The sequence below is a fragment of the Neolamprologus brichardi genome, chromosome 18, assembly GCF_056152115.1.
Source record: "Neolamprologus brichardi isolate AB-2024 chromosome 18, ASM5615211v1, whole genome shotgun sequence".
Taxonomy (NCBI): Eukaryota; Metazoa; Chordata; class Actinopteri; order Cichliformes; family Cichlidae; genus Neolamprologus; species Neolamprologus brichardi.
Window position 1 is genome coordinate 751,099 of NC_142121.1, and position 21,781 is coordinate 772,879.

General features: G+C 36.9%; 3 protein-coding genes across 6 annotated transcripts in view; all 3 read right to left on the reverse strand.

Moving 5' to 3' along the window:
* The window catches only part of LOC148097218 (uncharacterized), a 532,237-nt gene that overhangs the window by 80,996 nt on the left and 429,460 nt on the right, over positions 1-21,781 (reverse strand). The gene's annotated exons all lie outside the window — the stretch shown is intronic.
* LOC148097219 (T cell receptor alpha chain MC.7.G5-like) overlaps positions 1-21,781 on the reverse strand; it is a 151,399-nt gene that overhangs the window by 33,050 nt on the left and 96,568 nt on the right. The gene's annotated exons all lie outside the window — the stretch shown is intronic.
* The window catches only part of LOC118455562 (T cell receptor alpha chain MC.7.G5), a 46,641-nt gene continuing 45,644 nt past the window's right edge, over positions 20,785-21,781 (reverse strand). Inside the window, exon 6 of the mRNA XM_087831916.1 lies at positions 20,785-21,566. Coding sequence (XP_087688042.1) covers positions 21,457-21,566 — 110 coding nt within the window. The 3' untranslated portion in view covers positions 20,785-21,456. The remainder of the gene's footprint in view (positions 21,567-21,781) is intronic.

The window sequence follows — 21,781 nt, forward strand, 5'->3', positions numbered from 1 at the left end:
CCAAAGATAATCTTGTTGCTACCACTGCTGTATGTCAGACAGTATGAAGCTGCAGCGCATAAACCTGACGCACTCAGTGTTTCCAAAATAACCAAAAACATCAACTTCAAAGTTGAAGTGCTAACATCAATGTCATCGTGACCTTTTTAAAGCTACATTTTAACAAGGTTTCACTTTCAGTTAATCAATAAAGCCGATAAAATCTGTCTCTACTCTGCTCTCAAAGATTTCCAAATGAACAAACGTCTGGAGGGCAGTGCTGCTGTTTACAGTGACGTTATAAATGTGTATCTTTCAATAACGATGCATTAAAGTCCAAAGATTAGCAGTAATAACAATGTTTCTGGGTGATCCTTTCATACACTTACTGGGTTCAATCATCAGGCTGGTGCCGCTTCCAAAGGTGATCTTATATGTACCAGTATTCACACAGCATGAAGCACTGGGACCAAAACCAGTGACAAACTGAACCAGGCTCACACAAGCATGTTTTTACATTTGATACTTTACATGAAGATGCTGCATTTAAGATGCTGATGTTAACTTATTTTTGCACTTTGTAGGATTTTTAATGAATAATTAAAGTATTTTGTTCCATTTACTGAATTATTCACGACTAAAACAAAATAACTGAACTTACTGTCATTAATGAAAAGCTTAGTGCCGCTGCCAAAGATGAGCTTGTTACCACCATATCCAGATGTCACACAGCGTCAAGCCTCAGTGCAAAAATCAACAGCTATATAGACGTATTCAGACGTGCATCATAACTCCAAAAAATAATAAAAGGTTTGGAGATTTGCACTATGATTTTGTTCAAATACATTAAAAGGAACAGCATCTTAAAAATGTTTGAAAGTCATCTGTCTAATCATTAAAATCATACTGAAAAACTAATATGTGTCATTTTCTAAATATTTCACTGAACCAGGCTCACACAAGCATGTTTTCACATTTGATACTTTACATGAAGATGCTGCATTTAAGATGCTGATGGTAACTTGTTTTTGCACTTTAATTATTCATTAAAAATCCTACAAAGTTGTTTTTCCATGCACTCAGTGTTTCACCACTAAAACCAAAATAACTGAACTTACTGTCATTAATGAATAATTGAGTGCCACTGCCAAAGATCACCCTGTAGTTCCCACCAGAGCCGTATGTCCCACAGTCTGCAGCCTCAGCACATTAACCTGGATAAAAAGAGTCTGAATATAATGTAACTACAATGTTACCCTAATAGTTACTATATTACTCTGTTAGTTTGGTTCTGCATCACTGAGGTGATTTACATTCACTGTGATGTTGTTTGTATTCTTCACTGAGATAATAAGTGTGGATATAAAACAAGGAGCAGCTGTGTGTGCACATCAAACATACAAGATAACCCTGGCCTCCAAACATCACGTCTGCTTGAACATGTGTAAGTAAGAAAAACTCCTGAACTGAACTTACTGTCATTAATGAAAAGCTCAGTGCCGCGTCCAAAGATGAGCTTGTTTAAACCAGAGCCAGATGTCACACAGCGTCAAGCCTCAGTGCAAAAATCTACAACTACTCACACCTGCACCGTAACCCAATAACAACAACAATAACAATAACAATAATAATAATTTGGGAGATGAGCCATTCTCATCTGTTATTATCTACAATTCTTCTTTAAATTACAGTGAAGTTGAACGTTTGTATATTTTAATACAAAGCATTAAAGTTAACTTAAAATATTAGCAGTAATCATAATGTTTCTTTGGTGTTTTGCATTTTGTAGAATTTGTAATTCTCTGAATGAATAAACAAAGTTGTTGTTTTTTCATGTACTGAGTTTTTCACCACTGAAAGAACAGAATTAAACTTACTGTCGTTAATGAATAATTTAGTGCTGCTGCCAAAGACGATCTTGTTAAAATTAGCGCCAGATGTCACACAGTGTCAAGCCTCACTGCAAAAATATAGAACTATAGACGTATTCAAACCTGCACCATAACTCCAAAAATGATATTATTTTGGAGATGAGTCTGTTATTTTCCACTTTATTGAGTATGTTGTTGCACATTAAGTTCATTTCGCACATTAAGCTCCATTTACATCGACATTTGCAAACCTCATTTGTCTTCACTTCCTTATTTTTGCACTTATTTATTTATCTTTCATTATTTTTATCCTTATTTATCTTGTTCCTTCAACCTAACTTGGCATTTGTGTTTGGACAGCAAAGGAAGAATTTCATTGCACAGAGAAATATTATTTCCTCTGTACACATGACAATAAACACTTTGAATCTTTAATCTATTGTATAAACTCATTTTTATTTTTTATGTTTTCCTTTTTATTGCTATTATTATTAGAAGAAGATTAGATTTTTTTTTTCATTCATAAACTTATCAAATGGCTGTAAATATATATATTTAACTGGAACTAACTTCACTTAAAGTGGTCCTGTGGAAAACCAGTTTAGCTGACAGTTTACATGTAATTACATTTTTCACTTACTGGGTTCAATGAGTAATCTGGTTCCTCTGCCAAAGATGGTCTTAGCTACACCTCCAGTATTCACACAGCATGAAGCACTGAGACCAAAACTAGTGACAAACTGAACCAGGCTCCATTCACACAACCATGTTTTTACATTTGATACTTTACATGAAGATGCTGCATTTAAGATGCTGATGTTAAAATACTTTTGCACTTTGTAGGTTTTTTAATACTCTGAATAATTAAAGTATTTTGTTCCATGTACTGAGTTTTTCACCACTGAAAGAACAAAATTAAACTTACTGTCATTAATGAAAAGCTTAGTGCTGCTGCCAAAGACGATCTTGTCAACAGCAGAGCCAGATGTCACACAGTGTCAAGCCTCAGTGCAAAAATATAGAACTGTAGACGTATTCAAACCTGCACCATAACTCCAAATAACAATAATAATTTTGGAGATAAGCCATTCTCGGCAATTATTAACTACTTAGTAAAATCTTTGCTTGAATGCACTGAAAGGAACAGCAACAAAAGTTTAATGCGATCTGTCTTTAGTAATAAACGTCACACCGTTTTGAAAATATTACATTTCTTTTGTTACAAGTTCCTTTAAAAACCTTGCGTATAAATAATATTTTAAGTTGTATCAGAACTTACCAGGTTCAATGGTTAACCTGGTTCCTGTTGCAAACAACAGCTTTTGCCCAGAATTCACACAACATGAAACTCCACAACACAAACTCAGAGACAGTAACTGGACCACGCCTGTGTGTTTACATCGGAGACTGATGCAGAACATTGAGGTCAAATAAGCTTAATATTAATCATATTATTGATAAACAAAGACGAGCTGCTTTCTTTCATTTAACATTAACGACTGCTATAAATGTTTTATAATGACAAATCCTGAAAAACAATATTTCATTTTTATTATTTCATTATTGTTATTTTGTATATTAAAATGTACTCAAAAACTAATTTACTTATTTATGTTTAAGTTGGCGGCTGCACTTACTGGGTTCGATCATTAATCTGGTTCCACTTCCAAAAATGAGCTTACGCTGGTTTCCGGTAGACACACAATGTGATGCTACACAACAAAAACTCAGCCACTTAACAAAACATCATTTTAACAACTGAGACGTCCACTTTAAAGTTCAGATGGTTCTATTCAATCAGCCATGTGGTAAAGATTAACTCCAGAATAACCAGTTACCTCTCAGTACATGACTGATCTGCATCTTATTTTTATATCTGAAGATAAAACTATATTTACTTTGTTTTATAAACTTTGGTCAGACAAACAAAAGAAAACATTATTCATCTGATACTGAAGGCCAGCAGTGACACTATGTCACAGTAAGCTTAGATATTTTATGTTTCCATAGAAACCTGTGTTTGGTCTTCACAGTATGATCAGTAATAACATTATTTCATGTGGACCAGTAAAACTTACTGGGTGCAGCTGTTAATCTGGTTCCCTTTCCAAAGGTGAAGCACGTTAACAACACTGAGTAATAATAAAACCAAAGCCTTCTGGGAAAATCAAAAAGCTGCTGTTTATACATTAAAACTTTATACTTTTAATAACTACTTTGATTTGTTTGTGTTGACTTTTATTTATTGAATTTTAAAGCTTTTTTTATGAGGTCAGGATTTTACTTACTGTCACTGACAAACAGTTTGGTGCCGCGTCCAAAGATGAGCTTGTTAGTGCTGCTGTACGTCACACAGCCTAAAGCTGCAGCACACAAACCTGACTGACTGCAGCAAACTCAAACTGTCATTGTGACCTTTTAAGCGCTAAATCTTTTGTTTTAACAAAAACATTTCAGTTAATCAATAAAGGCGATAAAATCTGTCTCTGCTTTGCTCTCAAAGATTTCCAAATGAACAAACGTCTGGAGGGCAGTGCTGCTGTTTACATTACAGTGACGTTATAAATGTGTATCTTTCAATAACAATGCATTAAAGTCCAAAGATTAGCAGTAATAACAATGTTTCTGGGTGATCCTTTCATACACTTACTGGGTTCAATCATCAGGCTGGTGCCGCTTCCAAAGGTGATCTTATATGTACCAGTATTCACACAGCATGAAGCACTGGGACCAAAACCAGTGACAAACTGAACCAGGCTCACACGACCATGTTTTTACATTTGATACTTTACATGAAGATGCTGCATTTAAGATGCTGATGTTAACTTATTTTTGCACTTTGTAGGATTTTTAATGAATAATTAAAGTATTTTGTTCCATTTACTGAATTATTCACGACTAAAACAAAATAACTGAACTTACTGTCATTAATGAAAAGCTTAGTGCCGCTGCCAAAGATGAGCTTGTTATCACCATATCCAGATGTCACACAGTGTCAAGCCTCAGTGCAAAAATCAACAGCTATATAGACGTATTCAGACGTGCATCATAACCAAGATAAGTCTAAGATTTGCACTATGATTTTGTTCAAATGCATTAAAAGGAACAGCATCTTAAAAATCTGTCTAATCACTAAAATCATACTGAAAATCTAATATGTGTCATTTTCTAAATATTTCACCGACTGTTACAAGTTACAAAAACTTCAATATAAATAATATTTGAATATGTGTCAGAACTTATCAGGTTTTTTTTTTTTTTTTACATTAAAACACTGAAAATATGTTTCAACAGCTGTTATTGAGTTTGGTATAAGCTCAGTTTTTATAATTTCCTTATTATTATTGTTGTTGTTGTTGTTGTTGTTGTTGTTGTTGTTGTTGTTATTAGATGAGACTTTTTTTAGTTATAAACTTCATGAATGGCTGTAAATATTGTTTTAAAGCTGAACTAACTTCACTTCAATGACCAGTTTAGCTGACAGTTTACAATAATACATGTAGTTACATTTTTCTGATTTTCATATTTGTGTTCAGTATCAGCACTTACTGGCTTCAATGAGTAAACTGGTTCCTCTGCCAAAGATGATCTTATTGAAGCCTCCAGTATTCACACAGCATGAAGCTCCAGCACACAAACCCATGTTGTCATGCACAACCAGCTAACGCTGTAACTGTAACAGTTGTTTGAATGTTAACGTGCTTCTTTACAGTCTCTGTGCTTTTGTTGTCCTTTGTTAAAAACATATAATAATATTACAAACTCACATCTACACTGCAGTCAGTGATTGGCCAGCTTCTAAAGACAATCGTGTTTACAACTACAGTTGTTTTTATAACTGAAAATCAGCTGATAGTTACGTGATGACCTTTTATAGATCAAATGTAAATTGTAAAGAAGTGTTTTATTGATGGTCATGTTCATCTGTGTTCATTATGGTTTGATTAATAAGGTTTTTATGACTGTCTGATACATTTATGTAGTGTGTAAATCTTATTTTTGATTATTCTGATTCGTACAGTAAAAGTGCAACACACACACGTGTCAGTTTGAAGGTTTCACCTGTTTTTCCTTTAGCTTCATTTTTGTTGTCTAAACATTAATATTCATGTTGTATAACAAGCACTTACTGGGTTGAGTGATTAATTTGGTTCCTTTTCCAAATATGATCTTAGTTCCTCCTCCAGCATTCACACAGCATGAAGCTCCAGCTCACAAACTGAGCAGACAGTTGACTGGATCAAACCTTACACCTGATAGTTTACGGTTATGATTTGTCAAACTTTGAATGTAATTCTGTTTGTTTGTTTTTCTCATTTGTTTTAAAAAAGCCAAATTAATTTGGTGCAAATCAATTTTGTTACAATCACAATTTTTCAGACACATTTTTCTTTTAAATTGTTTATAGATGCAGAAGTAAACAAATAAATAACTGTCAACACTCACGGGGCTCAATGATCAGCCTGCTTCCTCTACCAAAGACGATCTTTTGCGTGTTCACACAACACGAAGCTCCTGAACATAAACTCAACCTGATCCACTGGATTCAAATCTGTTTATGTCTTTAGGTAAAATCATTGAAAAATATTTATTTATGTTTAAAGCTGACAATTTTCAGGTTGAAGTGTCATAATTATCATAATTATCATTTGTCAGTCTTTGAGTGTCGTTTTGAACCAAACACCATCTGGACACATGAATATTCAGCTCTCGGTTAATGAGCTTGTTTCCATTAAAAACAGATGTTTTACATGTGTGATAAATGCTCTATTTTTACTCGGGTGGAGAACAAAATGCTTTCTGGGTTACACATGTGTTCAGTTCTATGTTTTTACTGTTATCATTCAGAAACAGCACATGAACAACATCTGGCTTTTCTCTCTCTTCTGCCTGTTAGTGACTCGACTGTGAAACACTGGATAACATTCAGATGTGTCAGATCACATGTTGTAAGAAACACTTCATCCCTCTGGCATCAGCGACTAACCTGGTCCCACTTCCATAAACAATCTTAGATCCACTTTGTTTACTTTGCACCAAACAGTTTTCACCAAACTACAGATGAATGTTAGAAACAGACACTCACTGCTGTTGACTCTCAGCGTGGTTCCTTCCCCAAACACAATCTTCAATCCTCCACCAGAAGATGTAGTCACACAGTATTTATGACCCAACACTTAACCTGAGCCACATCACCTGCAAAGCATTCAGCTCAAACAGCCTCAAATTAACATTTTTATCTTTTACACAAACATGTTTACATTTCCACTGATTGAGGAGACTTTTAGTCGTCTTTGTCACAATTTGCAGCAGAATGTGAGTTTATATGATCACAGTGAGAGACTGATGCAGAAACTTTCTGATGAAATGTGCACCAACGGCAGCAGGTTCACTGTAAGTAAACGAGCTTCAAATGAGAATAAAAAGATGAGCAGACTTACAGGTTTCAACAATCACTTTAGTTCCTGATCCAAACAAGATTTTATCGACACCAGAGCTCCTCACACAGCAACACACTGCCCGACAAAAAGCACAACTCCACCAACACACTCGTTCTTCTCTGATATTCTCAGGATTTAACAGCATCGCTGAGAAAATCACTGAGTGTTCAGAACACAACGAGCTGAAACATCGACGCTTGAAGCTGCTCAGACTTCAGCTGGATTTCATCTGTTTCACACAAACTCACAGCTGTTACTGAAACATCACCAAACTCACATTTCTAACAACTACAGACTACTGAACATTAAACATTAGACAAAGAGCTCGAGTCACTACTTCAGTCTAACCTGTCAAAGTGAAAACAGTTCAGACTGATTATTGTCTGTTAGTTAGAAACGTCTTACTTGCTTCCACAGTCAGCAGAGCTCCTTTACCAAACATCATCTTCTGTCCTCCTCCAGTCGTCACACAGCACAGACGAGCTCAGCAAAAACCATCAGCAGCTGCTGAGCTCCAGTATAACATGTTCATGATGTTTATTTTCTTAAAACTATTTGTCAGGAACAATTTGATGTTTGGACTAACACGTAATCTGATTTTTCTAAACGACACCAGCTGCTGTGTTTCTCGCTGTTTGCAGATAACATGTTTCTAACTCAGTGCTCAGCACCAATAACCAAACGTTTCACCTTTACTGCTCACGCTCACTAAAAACAGCTCAAAACTCAAAGACAGTTAAACTATAACTTTACATCCTCATGAAAACGTGTTCAATGTTCGTTACCTGTAGTTTTAATTTAAAATTTAAACTTACTGCTTTGGACGTTCAGTCTGGTGCCCGATCCAAACAGCAGCTTATTATAACCAGTATTCACACCGTGAGAGGCAGCGTGACAAAAACGGGTTCCTGCCTGCTTCTGTGTCTCGCTTTAATAAACTGTCCTGGACTAGAAACATGCTGAAGTATGTTGTGGGTCAGAGTCTGTCCTCACAGTTAGAATCTGAGAACAAACATCTGATGGGACTGACATCGTGTGACTGTTGTTGGTGTTAAACTTACTGCTGCCGATCCAAACAGCAGTCGCCCGTGAGAGCCAGTCTTCACACCGCGATGTGAACCGTGACAAGACGAACAACCTTCATACTGACTCGTCCCATTTTAATTTAAAAAAGGAAAGAATTTCTTATTTGGCTCAGCAAATGTTTAACTCCACTAAATCAAACTTGTGAACCTCGGACATGATGATGTACAATTGTTGTAAATCTAATTTATTTACAGAAAAAATTATTTTAAGTGATCCGTTTTTGATCCTTTGATCTCTTCATTATATTTACTCTGATCTTTGTTTTGAAGTTTTAATTGAATCTACAACAGAAGTGAAATAAAGACGTGACAGCACTTACTGGCTTCAATGATTAACCTGCTTCCTGCTCCAAAGATGATCTTCTGCCCAAGATTCACACAACATGAAGCTCCATGACACAAACTCAGCACAGCATCATCAACGTCTTTGACTTTTTTTATGAATAAACATGAACAAACTTCTAAAGTCGATCACGTTGGTCAGTTTATTACGAGTTAATGTTTTTGTTGTGATCATGGTTTATCTGTTAAACAGATGGATCGTCGGCTTCAGAGCAAACAGACTTCAGATATGAACGTTTCACGTCTCTGCAGCCACGTTTTGGGCCAACAGTAAATAATCTAACAGCTGACCTCTTTCTGTTTGCTCTGATGGTTTCTGAATAAAACAAAAGATCATGGAAATCGTTCAAAGTGTTTGACGAGTCCTGTATGTTTGATGAATGTTTTTGCTCTTCATTGTTATTCTAATTGTATCTGTAAAAGTTTGATTTTAATGCTCAGTTTGCTTCATATTCCAGCATTTAAACGTTTGGTGTTGCTTTGTGGCCCAAATTCAAATCCATTTATATTTAACACTCTGCAGATGTTTCACCTCTGTTTGCATCACTGCAGTCAAGTGTATCAGTACTTACTCGGCTCGACGGTTAATCTGATTCCTCGTCCAAAGTTTGTTTTGTCTAAGCCAACATTCACACAACATGAAGCCCAATAACATGAAGTCAGGAGAGGATCAGCTGAGCCAAACTCCGTGTTTGATTTACATTTAAAAAACACAAAAGTTTAACATAAATCATAAACATGAGCTCAGCTATTTTCACTACAGTGAAGAACAAAGTGTTTTATCACAAGTTTGTTCAGTTGATGTATTTTCTCTTTATTCTTTATCTGTGTTTATTTATCTGTGTAAATGTTACAGAAATATTTGTAATTTAGAGATAATTGAACATTTCTCGCTGATCTTCTGACCTTTAAGGGTCAAAACATCCTGATTTAATGTCCCTCAGCTGTAAACACGGGTCAACATTTAAATGTGATTTTTACAAATCGAACCTGATTTTGCTTGTTTGCCATTAAAAAAACAATAAACAATAAACATGTTTCAGCACTTACTGGTTTGAATGATTAACCTGGTTCCACTTCCAAAAAGCATGTTATACCCAGTATTCACACAACATGACGCCTCATAGCACAAACTTACAGATGATCAACTGAACAAAAGCTCGTCTTAGACGTGATTTCTGAGTTTTTAACTACTTTTAACTTTGTTATTTTTAGAATTATTCATCAGAACTGTCGTAGAAATATTGATATTTACAGTAACTATACTGCATATAATACTGGTGTCCGTGAGTAATTTGTTAGTTGAAGTAATTACTGTATTTTTGTAACTGCACATTTTACAAGAAATCACAGATTGTGTGATTTTATGCAAATTTAAAAATACATGTAATTTTTTTTTTTAAATGTTTTGTCACTTTTTGCTTTGATGAACCTTCACAGACTGAATTTGAATTAATTTCCAGCACACTCACTGCTGCTGATGATCAGTGTGGTTAATTCCCCAAACACAGTTTTCCATCCTGAGGTGGAAGACGAGCTCACACAGTGTTACTGATCACACATGAGATGAAACTTACTGGACTCGGCCGTCACTCTGATCCCAGAACCAAAGACCAGTTTCTGGAAGCTTCCAGTTTTCACACAGCAGCAAATGTCAGCACAAAAACTGTAACACACTTCAGTCTGTGTGAGGCTGATATGATAATGTCATGTTTTCTGATGAAATGTGCACCAACAGCAGCAGGTTCACTGTAAGTAAACAAGCTTCAAATGAGAATAAAAAGATGAGCAGACTTACAGGTTTCAACGATCACTTTAGTTCCTGATCCAAACAAGACTTTATCGACACCAGAGCTCCTCACACAGCAACACACTGCCTGACAAAAAGCACAACTCCACCAACACACTCGTTCTTCTCTGATATTCTCAGGATTTAACAGCATCACTGAGAAAATCACTGAGTGTTCAGACCAGAACACAACGAGCTGAAACATCAACGCTTGAAGCTGCTCAGACTTCAGCTGGATTTCATCTGTTTCACACAAACTCACAGCTGTTACTGAAACATCACCAAACTCACATTTCTAACAACTACAGACTACTGAACATTAAACATTAGACAAAGAGCTCGAGTTACTACTTCAGTCTAACCTGTCAAAATGAAAACAGTTCAGACTGATTATTGTCTGTTAGTTAGAAACGTCTTACTTGCTTCCACAGTCAGCAGAGCTCCTTTACCAAACATCATCTTCTGTCCTCCTCCAGTCGTCACACAGCACAAACCAGCTCAGCAAAAACCATCAGCAGCTGCTGAGCTGCAGTATAACATGTTCATGATGTTTATTTTCTTAAAACGTTTTAATTTAAGTTTAATGCAGCTGTTAGATTGTGGACAGTTATCAGGATTTCTTATGGTTCTGATATTATTTTCACTCTGCCAAAAAGAAAGAAAATATTATTAAATACTAAATATTTTTATGTTTATTTGTATCTGTTTGTTTGGATTAATGGACGCAGTTTAGTTTAACTGAACACTTATAAGCTTGTTCTCTACGTCAGGCATGACTGTTACATCCTCACACATCGAGGGAACAGCTGGTTAAACGAGTCTTATGATTCTGCTGAATAAGTTTAGTAGAAGAAGAAAACTTTACATTACAGCAGCTTTAATAATTTAATGTAAACTTACAGCTGTGGACGTTCAGTCTGGTGCCTGATCCAAACACCAGTTTGCCGTAACCGCCCCCAGTAGTCACACCACGACACACAACGAGACAAAAACCTGCTTCTGAGTCGTTGCTGAGCTGAAGATTTTCACACTAACTGTAAAGGATCTGTGTTGACGCTTCGTCTATTAGAATATGAAAAACAGAAATTCAGTCTTTGACTGATTCTAGTGTTAAACTCACAGACGTGGACGTTTCGTCTGATCCAAACACCAGAGCTTCCAGTATCCACACCAACAGCTAAACCATGGCTCAGTTTTAAGCCTTTAATTCTCTGTTTAATTAAACTGAATCCAAGTGTTTCAAAGATTTCCTGTTTATTTACTTTTGTGCTGCCAGGACATGAAAATATTCCAGATTAAGAAAAAACTTTTGCTGTTATGTTTATTTTGTTTTATTCTCTTCATGAAACAAATGTAACTTTTACTTTGAAACAAGTTACAGTTACAGTTCTCTGTCTTTAGAATAAATGTTTAAGTCATTAAATCATATTTTCTTTGATCCTCTCGTGATTTTTGTTTTTATCAGCAGATTAATGAAACGTTCAGTCTAAACTGACCTGATTCGACCGTCAGCCGAGTTCCTCGAGCAAAGAGGAGTTTCTCTGCACTTCCTCTCACACAGTGACTGACAGCTGACTCAAATCCTCACACAGTCTTTCTACTGTTGTTTTGGTGTGAACACAATCATTAAGAAATATGCACTGAGACATTATTATAGACAGAAATGGCAGCAACGCTGAGATTTTCTTTAGTGTATGTTTGTTTTTGAAGAATCACCTTCATCTCACCCGAGCAGACGAGCAGACGAGGAGTAAAGTGCTTCACCTGTCTGTCTACAGTCTGACGGAGACTCAGTTTAAAACATTTTGCCTGTTTCTACAATCAGTCCTGTCAAAATTAAACTGGTTAACAGGCTGTAAACGTCACAGCGGAGCAGAATTACTGAACCGCACTGACAGATGATATGACGGGAGATTGTAGTTTTTATTTTCAGTCCTAGTTCAGGAGAATATTTTAATGTTTGACACTGAAATGAACTTTTTTTCTTTACGTCTCTCATAGAAAATCACCTGTGACAGGTTCAGGATCTGACCCTCGTTTCTGCATTACAACAGTCTAACTTTGACTCGTTCTGATGGTGAAACCTTCACATGTTAAACTCTCTGAGCTCTAAAAATAACATCATGTTGTTCTGCACATAATGTCCTAAATATTTGTTGCATATATATTTAAACTCACTGGAGTTGACAGTCAGTCGAGTTCCTCCGCCAAAAATCATTTTCTGTGCGTTTCCTTTCACACTGTGACTGATCGCTGAGTAAAAACCTCCCAAAGTTCAAACTCATGTTTCAAACTTAACTTTGAATCCTTTCAGGTTTTGATGATTGAAACATTTTCATTGCACTAAAACAGGGATTCACCTTTTTAAAGAAACCTTAATGACTAAATATAAATCATTAAAAACTGTGTGTTGGATTAAAGTGTTGTCTCCTCTGATTTTATGTTTTAAGTCTATACAATCTATAAAACCAATAAAATCTATAAAATCTCACCCGATCCAACACTCAGTCGAGTTCCTCTGCCAAACATCAGTTTGTCTGTAGTTCCTCTCACACACTGACAAACAGTTTGATAAAAACCTCACAGTCATGTTTCAGTGAAAGTTCCTGATTGATCATTTTTAATCCACTGACTGGTTTAAAATGACAGAAATATGTGTTTAATATTGTGGCAGTGAACAGCTGGAGGACAGAAAAGTTCATGTTGAACCATCCAACATGTAATCAGGTCTAATTACAGCGGTATTATCCTCACTTATAAACAGTCATCACACACGTTTGTCCTCAAGTTCACACAAACATTCGACTTTCAGCAGAATCATTATTATTATTTCTGTTTGACTTCATTCACAGTTCACAGCTTCTGTTGCTTAAATCAGTGAAAATATTCAGTTTTGTAGAAACTTTAAATAACTGTTGTTTGAGTTCATGTGTTACTGACAGATCTGTAAAACTCAGCCTTTCATTGAGATTCATGTGCATCAAACACACAATCCTGGATTATCACAGTATTTAACATTTTCTGTGTTTACTTACTGGACTCTACACTGAGTTTGGCTCCTGGTCCAAACACGGTCCTGTAGCCTCCCTGACCAGTCACACTACGATACAGCGCTCAGCAAAAACAGCTGGCTGCACTGGGACCAGTTTACCTGCTCAGTTTTCTCCCATCTGAGTCAGAATAATACAAAACTTTAACTTCTGCTTGTCACCTCATTTTCCCTCCTCAGCACTACAGAAGTAAAAACCTGTAAAACTCACAAACCTCACATTCATCACTGGAAGAGAAACTTTGCTCTTACACTGAAATCCAAAACCAAAGTAATTTTTTTATATAACTTTAAGACTTTTTATTCAGCATTTCTCTTCAGAATGTTTTGCTTTTTATTTATTGTCATTTTTCTAATTTATTTAGTTTAAATTATTTTATTTCCTACTTTTTTCTCCATCTTGGATTTGCTCACCTCCTAAAACTCATTTTACTTAACTTTGCTTGCACATCTGTCTGCATCAACTCAAACTGAAGCTTCTTTAATGAAACATGTAAAATCATGAGAATAAAGTCTTACCAGCTTCTACAGTCAGTTTGGTCCCTTTGCCAAAATAAAGTCTGCCAGCTGCTCCCTGATTATTCACACAGTAACAAACACTGTGACAAATACTGCTGCAGTTTGTATCTCCATCTGTTATTAATCACGTTTCACATCAGCTCTTTGTAGAGTCTCAGTGTTTGTTTGTTTGTTTTTTACGTTAAAAGTCACATAAAAATATACAAATATTATTTATTTCCATTTGCAGCCAGTTTGCACCAATAAAACCATCAACACTAAAACCAATAAAAGTATTTTTTTAATCTCACCAGTTTGTGCGATCAGTTTGGTTCCTCTCCCAAAAATCACTTTGGTTCCTGCTTGATTCACACAGTAACACACACACCGGCAAAAACTGCTGTCTGTCTTTTTATCCATATCTATGTTTACACCATGGTTCTTCATTCTGATCTAATTTCATTTAATTTATTTTGTTTCTGTGAATCTGAAAATGTTTCTGAACCTGTTTGTCAGCATTTTCTGTCCTCGGCTGCAGTTTTTGACACGGTTCATTTATTTGTTGATGGATTTCACTGCAAATGTCTCTTTTTTAAGTTCCGCTTAAACTCAGTTTGACTTTTTTTGTTTTCATCTTTTGAATTTCTCATCAGTTTGTTGAATAAACTGGAAAAAGCAGAGCTGATATTTGTTCATAAACTGTTCTTTCCTTTCTGACAGGATTACTGTCTGCAGCTGTTTGCATCTGCAAAGTGTGAAATCGTTAAAATTAAAATGTCTTACCAGCTTCTACAGTCAGTTTGGTTCCTCTCCCAAAATAAAGTCTGGGTGCTCCCTGATTATTCACACAGTAACAAACACTGTGACAAATACTGCTGCAGTTTGTATCTCCATCTGTTATTAATCACGTTTCACATCAGCTCTTTGTAGAGTCTCAGTGTTTGTTTGTTTGTTTTTACATTAAAAGTCACATAAAATATACAAATTTATTTATTTCCATTTGCAGCCAGTTTGCACCAGTAAAACCATCAACAATAAGACTAATAAAATCATTTTTTTTGATCTTACCAGTTTGTACGATCAGTTTGGTTCCTCTCCCAAAAATCATTTTGTCTGCTCCCTGATTCACACAGTAACACACACACTGGCAAAAACTGCTGTGTGTCAGCTCCTCTGTGTTACTGTGTGTTTCGACTCCAGGGTTCTTCACGTTCATCTAATTATAAGAGTCGTTTATTTTGTTTCTGTGGATCTGAAAATGTTTCTGAACCTGTTTGTGATCATCGTCTGTCGTCAGCTGCAGGTTTGGACACGTTTCCTCAGTTTGATTTGAATTTTCTTCTTGTTTGCTCCAAATAAAGCTCCAATAAACTCATTTTACAGCTAAAACAAAACAACTTAAAGTAATTTCATGAAAATCAGCATCTTACCAGCTTCTACAGTCAGTTTGGTCCCTTTGCCAAAATAAAGTTTCCTCGCTCCCTGATCAGTCACACAGTCACACACACAACAACAAATACTGACAGGGCTGAGCTCATTTCATATTTCTGCTACAGTGTTGCTGTTTCTTATGTTCGTCTCTATTTGTATCAATATTTGTTATTCTCTTGATTTAGTTTTATTTATTTTTCATCTTTTGGTTGTTTTTTTCTTGTCAGATTGTTTTGATGAAAGCAGAGCTGATATTTGTTCATAAACTGTTCTTTCCTTTCTGACAGGATTACTGTCTGCAGCTGTTTGCATCTGCAACGTGTGAAATCGTTAAAAGAAATCTGAGTCTTACCAGCTTCTACAGTCAGTTTGGTCCCTTTGCCAAAATAAAGTCTGGCTGCTCCCTGATTATTCACACAGTAACAAACACTGAGACAAATACTGCTGCAGTTTGTATCTCCATCTGTTATTAATCACGTTTCACATCAGCTCTTTGTAGAGTCTCAGTGTTTGTTTGTTTGTTTTTTACGTTAAAAGTCACATAAAATATACAAATGTTATTGATTTCCATTTGCAGCCAGTTTGCACCAATAAAACCAATAAAAGCCTTTTTTTAATCTCACCAGTTTGTACGATCAGTTTGGTTCCTCTCCCAAAAATCATTTTGCCTCCCTGGTTCTTCACACAGTAACACACACTGTGACAAATACCTTGTTTGTCTGAGGACTAAGTTCACGTTTGATTTTCACTGAAATGTTTTGTTTTTGCGTGAATCTGTATTTGTTTCCAGATTTCATGTTGATTTTTGATGATGTTTATCTTTTGCTTCACTTGGTTGTTTCTGTTTGGAAATCATTTTAATACATTTTATAAATGTGTTCATATGTTTTACTTCACGTCTGCAGCCTGAATTCAGCTTCAATGAGACAAAAATGTAAATCATGAAATAATAAAAAAATCTTCTTCTTACCAGTTTGTACCATCAGTTTGGTTCCTTTACCAAAATAAAGCCTGTAGTTTCCTCCCTGAGTCACACAGTCACACACACTGTGACAAATACTGCTGCTCTCACTTTGTTCTCCACATGTTTCTGTTTATTTATCATGTTTATTTATTCTGTTTATTTACAATATTGCACTCAGTCTCATTCTGTGTTGTTTCTCCTGTTTGTTTTCATATGTTTAAAACCAGTTTGGTAAATTCAGTTGTTTCGTCCCAACATCTAAACTCAGAATCACCGATCGTGTTTTTAACTGCTGTTATTTCCCCGTCAGCCTGCATGTGTTCGCCCATCAAACTGAGCGAAAACCTTTCAAATATGTAATATTCAATAAATGCAAACAAACAGTGATTGCAGACTCTGAGCTGATCATAAAACGTTAAATCTTACCCGTCTCTACGCTCAGTTTGGCGCCGCTGCCAAAGATGAGCTTGTCGTTACCTCTCGTCACACTACAGCGAACGCTGTGACACAAACTGCTGCTCGGCTCAGCTTTTCACTCACTTTCATGTTGTGCTTACAAATGCAGGCCAGGCCATTTTATTTCTTTCATTAATCAGTCTAACACGGCGCTCGTGTATCCATGGTTACTGTCTGGATGGTTTCAGTAAAATATTAAAACATTTAACTGAGTCGCTCATTCACAGTGTTGGTCATAGAAATATATAAATATAATCATCTTACAGCCTCTACTGTCACTTTAATTCCTTTGCTTAAATAAAGTTTCCTCCCTGATTCACTCTAACACACACTGTAACAAATACCACTTTTGTCTTTCACAGCTTACATTTGATGTTTTCACTGCAAATTTAACTTATTTCATATTTTTATTGTGTTTATGGACGAACTTGCATCTGTTTGTGCTTCTGTTGGGTTCATTTATTAACTGATCTGATTGTTTTACAGTAGCAGGAGTGACATTTTTATTCACGCTGTTGAACATTTAATCATTTAATCAACAAATCTGAATTTATTTTAAACTTTGATTTGCATGTGTGTCTGTGTTGCTCACAGCCGGATTATTTCTATCAATCCAAATCTGTCCAGTTCTATAGACAAACAAATGCAACACACACATAAACTCTCTATAGACGCACAAAAACTAAACACTAAAGAAAGCAAACGTCCTCCTACCTGTTTCTACAGTCAGTTTGGTTCCTTTGCCAAAATACATTTTGTCATTTCCTCCAGTCACACAGTGACACACACTGTGACAAATACTGCTGTTCCTGCTGTTGTGTCTCTTCATTGATCGTTAGGACATTTATGTGTTATTTTAATTATTTGTCTCAGATATTCAAACTTGTGTTGCAGTTTTTACTGTTTTTGTAATAAAAATCCTGAGTGCAGCTTCTGTATTGACACTTTCTGCTCTGTTTTCATTCAGTGTTTATTTCTTCTTCTCTCGAATGTTTCACGTTTTGTTCTGAGCTGAAGCTTCACGCTGAGCTGATGTTTCTCACTAAGACTGCATGAAACCATCTCGGTTTGCACTAATTACAATCTACAAAAAGTAATAATTTAAAAAAAATACAAATGAGAGTTATTTTTAAAGTCTAAAATCATTTAAGCAAAGAGAACTTACCCGTCTCTACAGTGAGTTTGGTTCCGTCGCCAAAGTAAAGTTTGTCCGTCCTCTGATTCGTCACACTGTGACTCCCACTGTGACGAATACTCACGGACTCGTGTGGATGTCAAATATTCAGATTTTCTGTTTTTTCCCTCCTGTCACCTTCACAGTTTGCATTGTTTGGTTTTCTTGCATTAACTGTTCGTTTCTCTAATGTGAAACATTTAGATAATTACACATTCATTAAGAGAAGCTTTGCTATCAAAGAGTAAAACTGATTTTTCCTCCATAAAGATCGTGTCGTTCACTTTTTTCTGTCGCTCCCTTTTGTTTGTACGAGACTTTGTTTATCCTGTTTTTTGTTTTTACATAGAAACATTTTTCTAAAACTGTTTGTTCAAATTAAAATCATGTAAATGAAACTTACCTGAGACGATGTGGAAGAGTCTCTGTGCTCGTCTTCAGACAAACCTTAATCCTTCAGACTAACTGAACGCTGTCTGTGTTACTCTGGATGAAGCATCTGTGTTTGCACACCTGTGTCCCGTGATCCAGTTATTCCCACGAGCGCCACCTCTGTCAGAGGGGTGTGGCCTAAAACCTAGATTACAAAAGTTCACATTTACTTGTTTTTTAAAGCTTTTAAGAGCTCACAACAGGTCAGAGTGTGGTGCAGAAATACTCAGCGTTACATGAAAGGATGATAAACGATCTCCAGCTCACGTGGCCATCAGTGAAGTTTAGCTGTGTTACAGTTTAAGAGCTGAACTGAAGCTCAGCTGATCGTTGGTGCTGTTGTCAAACATCAAACACTCAAGAAAAACGTGACTCAATCCTGCAAACCTACGTGTTCACATCAGACGTAAACATGTTTACAGCCTCGATCTTCATAACAGTACACGGGCTGATTTTAAGCTTAATGTTTGCATTATTGGGGGCGTGGCCTCTTTGACTGACAGGTGGATGGCGACACAGGTGGCTGCTGTCTGCTCGGCTTCACCTCAGTTAATTAGAGTCCCAATAATCCAGCTCGCTGAGCGGCTGCTGGCACTAACAGAGCTTTTATTTAGATGTTGTACAAACTAGCATTAGCTTTTAGCTATACCTGATTAATATTTGGTGATAATCTGTAGTCCTGGTAACCTGATAACAGGCTGCCCAGCAGGTAAACTATGATGTCACTTCATGTTGAGTTTGTCTGGATGATATGGGGAGGTGCCTGCAGTCGGACGGATGCACAGCAGAGAGTGATGAAGGCTCATGTTACCATATTTTTAAAAATGTCTGTGAACTGAAACACATGATGGAAATGATTCAGTCAAAAACGAGTCATTAGTGTGAAAATAAAAGAAAAATGAGCTGAAAGTTTAAAACAAGCTGACAAACATTCACAGGTTGAAGATTATTATCGTTCAGGCTAAAAAACAGTTTCGACTAAACTCATCAGAGCTGTGTGTGTGTGTGTGTGTGTGTGTGTTACACTCACAGTGTGTTTGCAGGAAGCCTGACTGAAGCTTCTCCGTCTCTCACACAGACTCATCCAGGACTACATTTATAGTTTGTGTGAGGCGCAGGAAGCAGAGAGCAGAGCTGATGTTTCTCAGACAAACTTCAGCTGTGGCCTCAAAACAGTGAAGAAAAGATCCAGCTGTTAGTGAGGATTTTGGGCTCTGACCCAGTTTGCAGAATAATTTGAGCTCAAGTTTCCATGTTTGCTGACTACAGTTACAGCTGCCAACCTCACATTAGGCCTGTGGCAGTCAGACTCAGCCAACATCATCAGGCCACAATGTGTTTCAGACACGCTGTAAACGTGTGCAGGTGTGCAGGGCCCAGCATGATGTTCTCCCTGTCCCGTCCTCTGGGGGGCAGAGTCGCTCTGTGGCGCTTGTGCTGCTGTCACTTCTGTTTTTAGAAAAACTCTGACGAGTTTTTCTGAGTTTTCAGGGTGAAGCTGATAAAATGCTGCACATGGTGACGAGAGTCAGATCAGAGGTGTGGACGAGAACCTGTCAGCTGTCACAGATCACATGACCGCCTTCCACCAAAGCAGGTCGCTCCAGTGTTTGGTTGATGCTTTATTTGCATGTAAACAGATCAATAGCAAATGTCCACAAAGCAGCACGATAACGAGGTTTAAGATTTACATGGAAATCAAAGACTCCTGCATCGAACAGTTGATCATTTATGCATCTGCGAGCTTTTACAGAGCTGAACTTACAACCATCAAATCAGGACATTTGTTTCATGAAAGTGTTTAAACATGTTTTCTGTTTGTGTTTGTATCTGATTTTAGTGTGTGATAAAAGTTAATAAACAATAAAACAAGAGAACTGCATGTTTTCCCTTCAATGATCAGTGTGACGCTGTCACGTGTAACTGCTGTGAAAGTGTTGCACAAAGCGTGCGAGGAAACGAGCTGCTCGCAGCTTCCTGTCGACGTGAAACTGAGCAGCTTGTTGGCTTCTGTCTGATTTTATCTGCAGCTTCACGTCTGACTGTTGAACTGTGGTTTCAACTGAAAGCAGGAAGAAGCACGACGAGGCAAACGGGGTCAACTGATGACGACGTCACAGGTCCAACAAGACAGAGACTTCACCTGTGAGCAAATTAAACTGTAACTGATCAAAGTCCTTTATTTAACCCTGTGGCAGCTCACAGGCTCTGTGAGGGTGACTGTAACGATGCTGCACGCTGCCCAACGTTAAATCAGAAAATACAAGAGAAGATTCAAACACAAACAAGTTTATTTTGTATTAGAAGCAAACGACGTTTCAGTGAGAGCGGTCGAACTGACCGGAGAACAAAACGTACAGACAGAAGTCAGATACAAACGATGTGATTATAAACGACAGGAAGTAAAACTAAATGCTGAGAAGCTGAGGGTGTTACTGACAGGTTGTATTTACAGCAGGACGAAGCAGAGTGAAGCTCGTTCACGTTCACACATCAGCAGATTTAACACACGACATTGTTCTTGTTGAGACCAGCAGGGCCTTTCATTCATTAATTATTCTTTGTTCTTTCAAACGAATGTTTAAATTAAAGTTTAGCTCCAGTTGGCGACGTCAGCGAGCTCGGCAGCCACGCTGCATGCTGACGTTAAGTCTTTGCTGTGTTTTGCATAAATAATTTGAAAAATTTAACAGATTTGATGTTTTTTGCATGTATTTACAACAAAATGATAAAAATGTGTTTCCATGTTTTTCCATTTGGGTCAAAATTTCTGTTTACTTTTAGATGTTGTTGGAATTTGAAACGTTGCTCTTATATGAAGGCAAATGATCCTAAAATCAGACCCACAAATGTTTGTGCTCTAAGTGTGACTTTACAGAAGACTGAGCGTTTGTGCTTTTATCAGAAACAGGAGAAAGAAGCTGAAGCTCTGATCTCACGTCGACTCAGAGCAGCAGACCTCTGATGGTCAGGATGGTGTTGAAGGCCAACGTCTTGGTGAACAGCACTCTGACTCCATTCATCACCAGCAGGTAGAAGTTGAGCTTTGCTTTTTCTACACAGACGTGAGACAGACGTTAGCTCGCACTGAATCTGTGACACGAACACGACTTCAACAGGAAGGTGAAAAAGATAAAAAAGGTTTCCTGTGTCGATCGTCACAGAGATACAGAGACAAAGGACAGAAGAAATTCATTTTCACGACTGCAACTCTTTATATTTATGTTCCTGCGTGTTTCTCCTTGTTTGTTAACGTGAACACATCAGTGT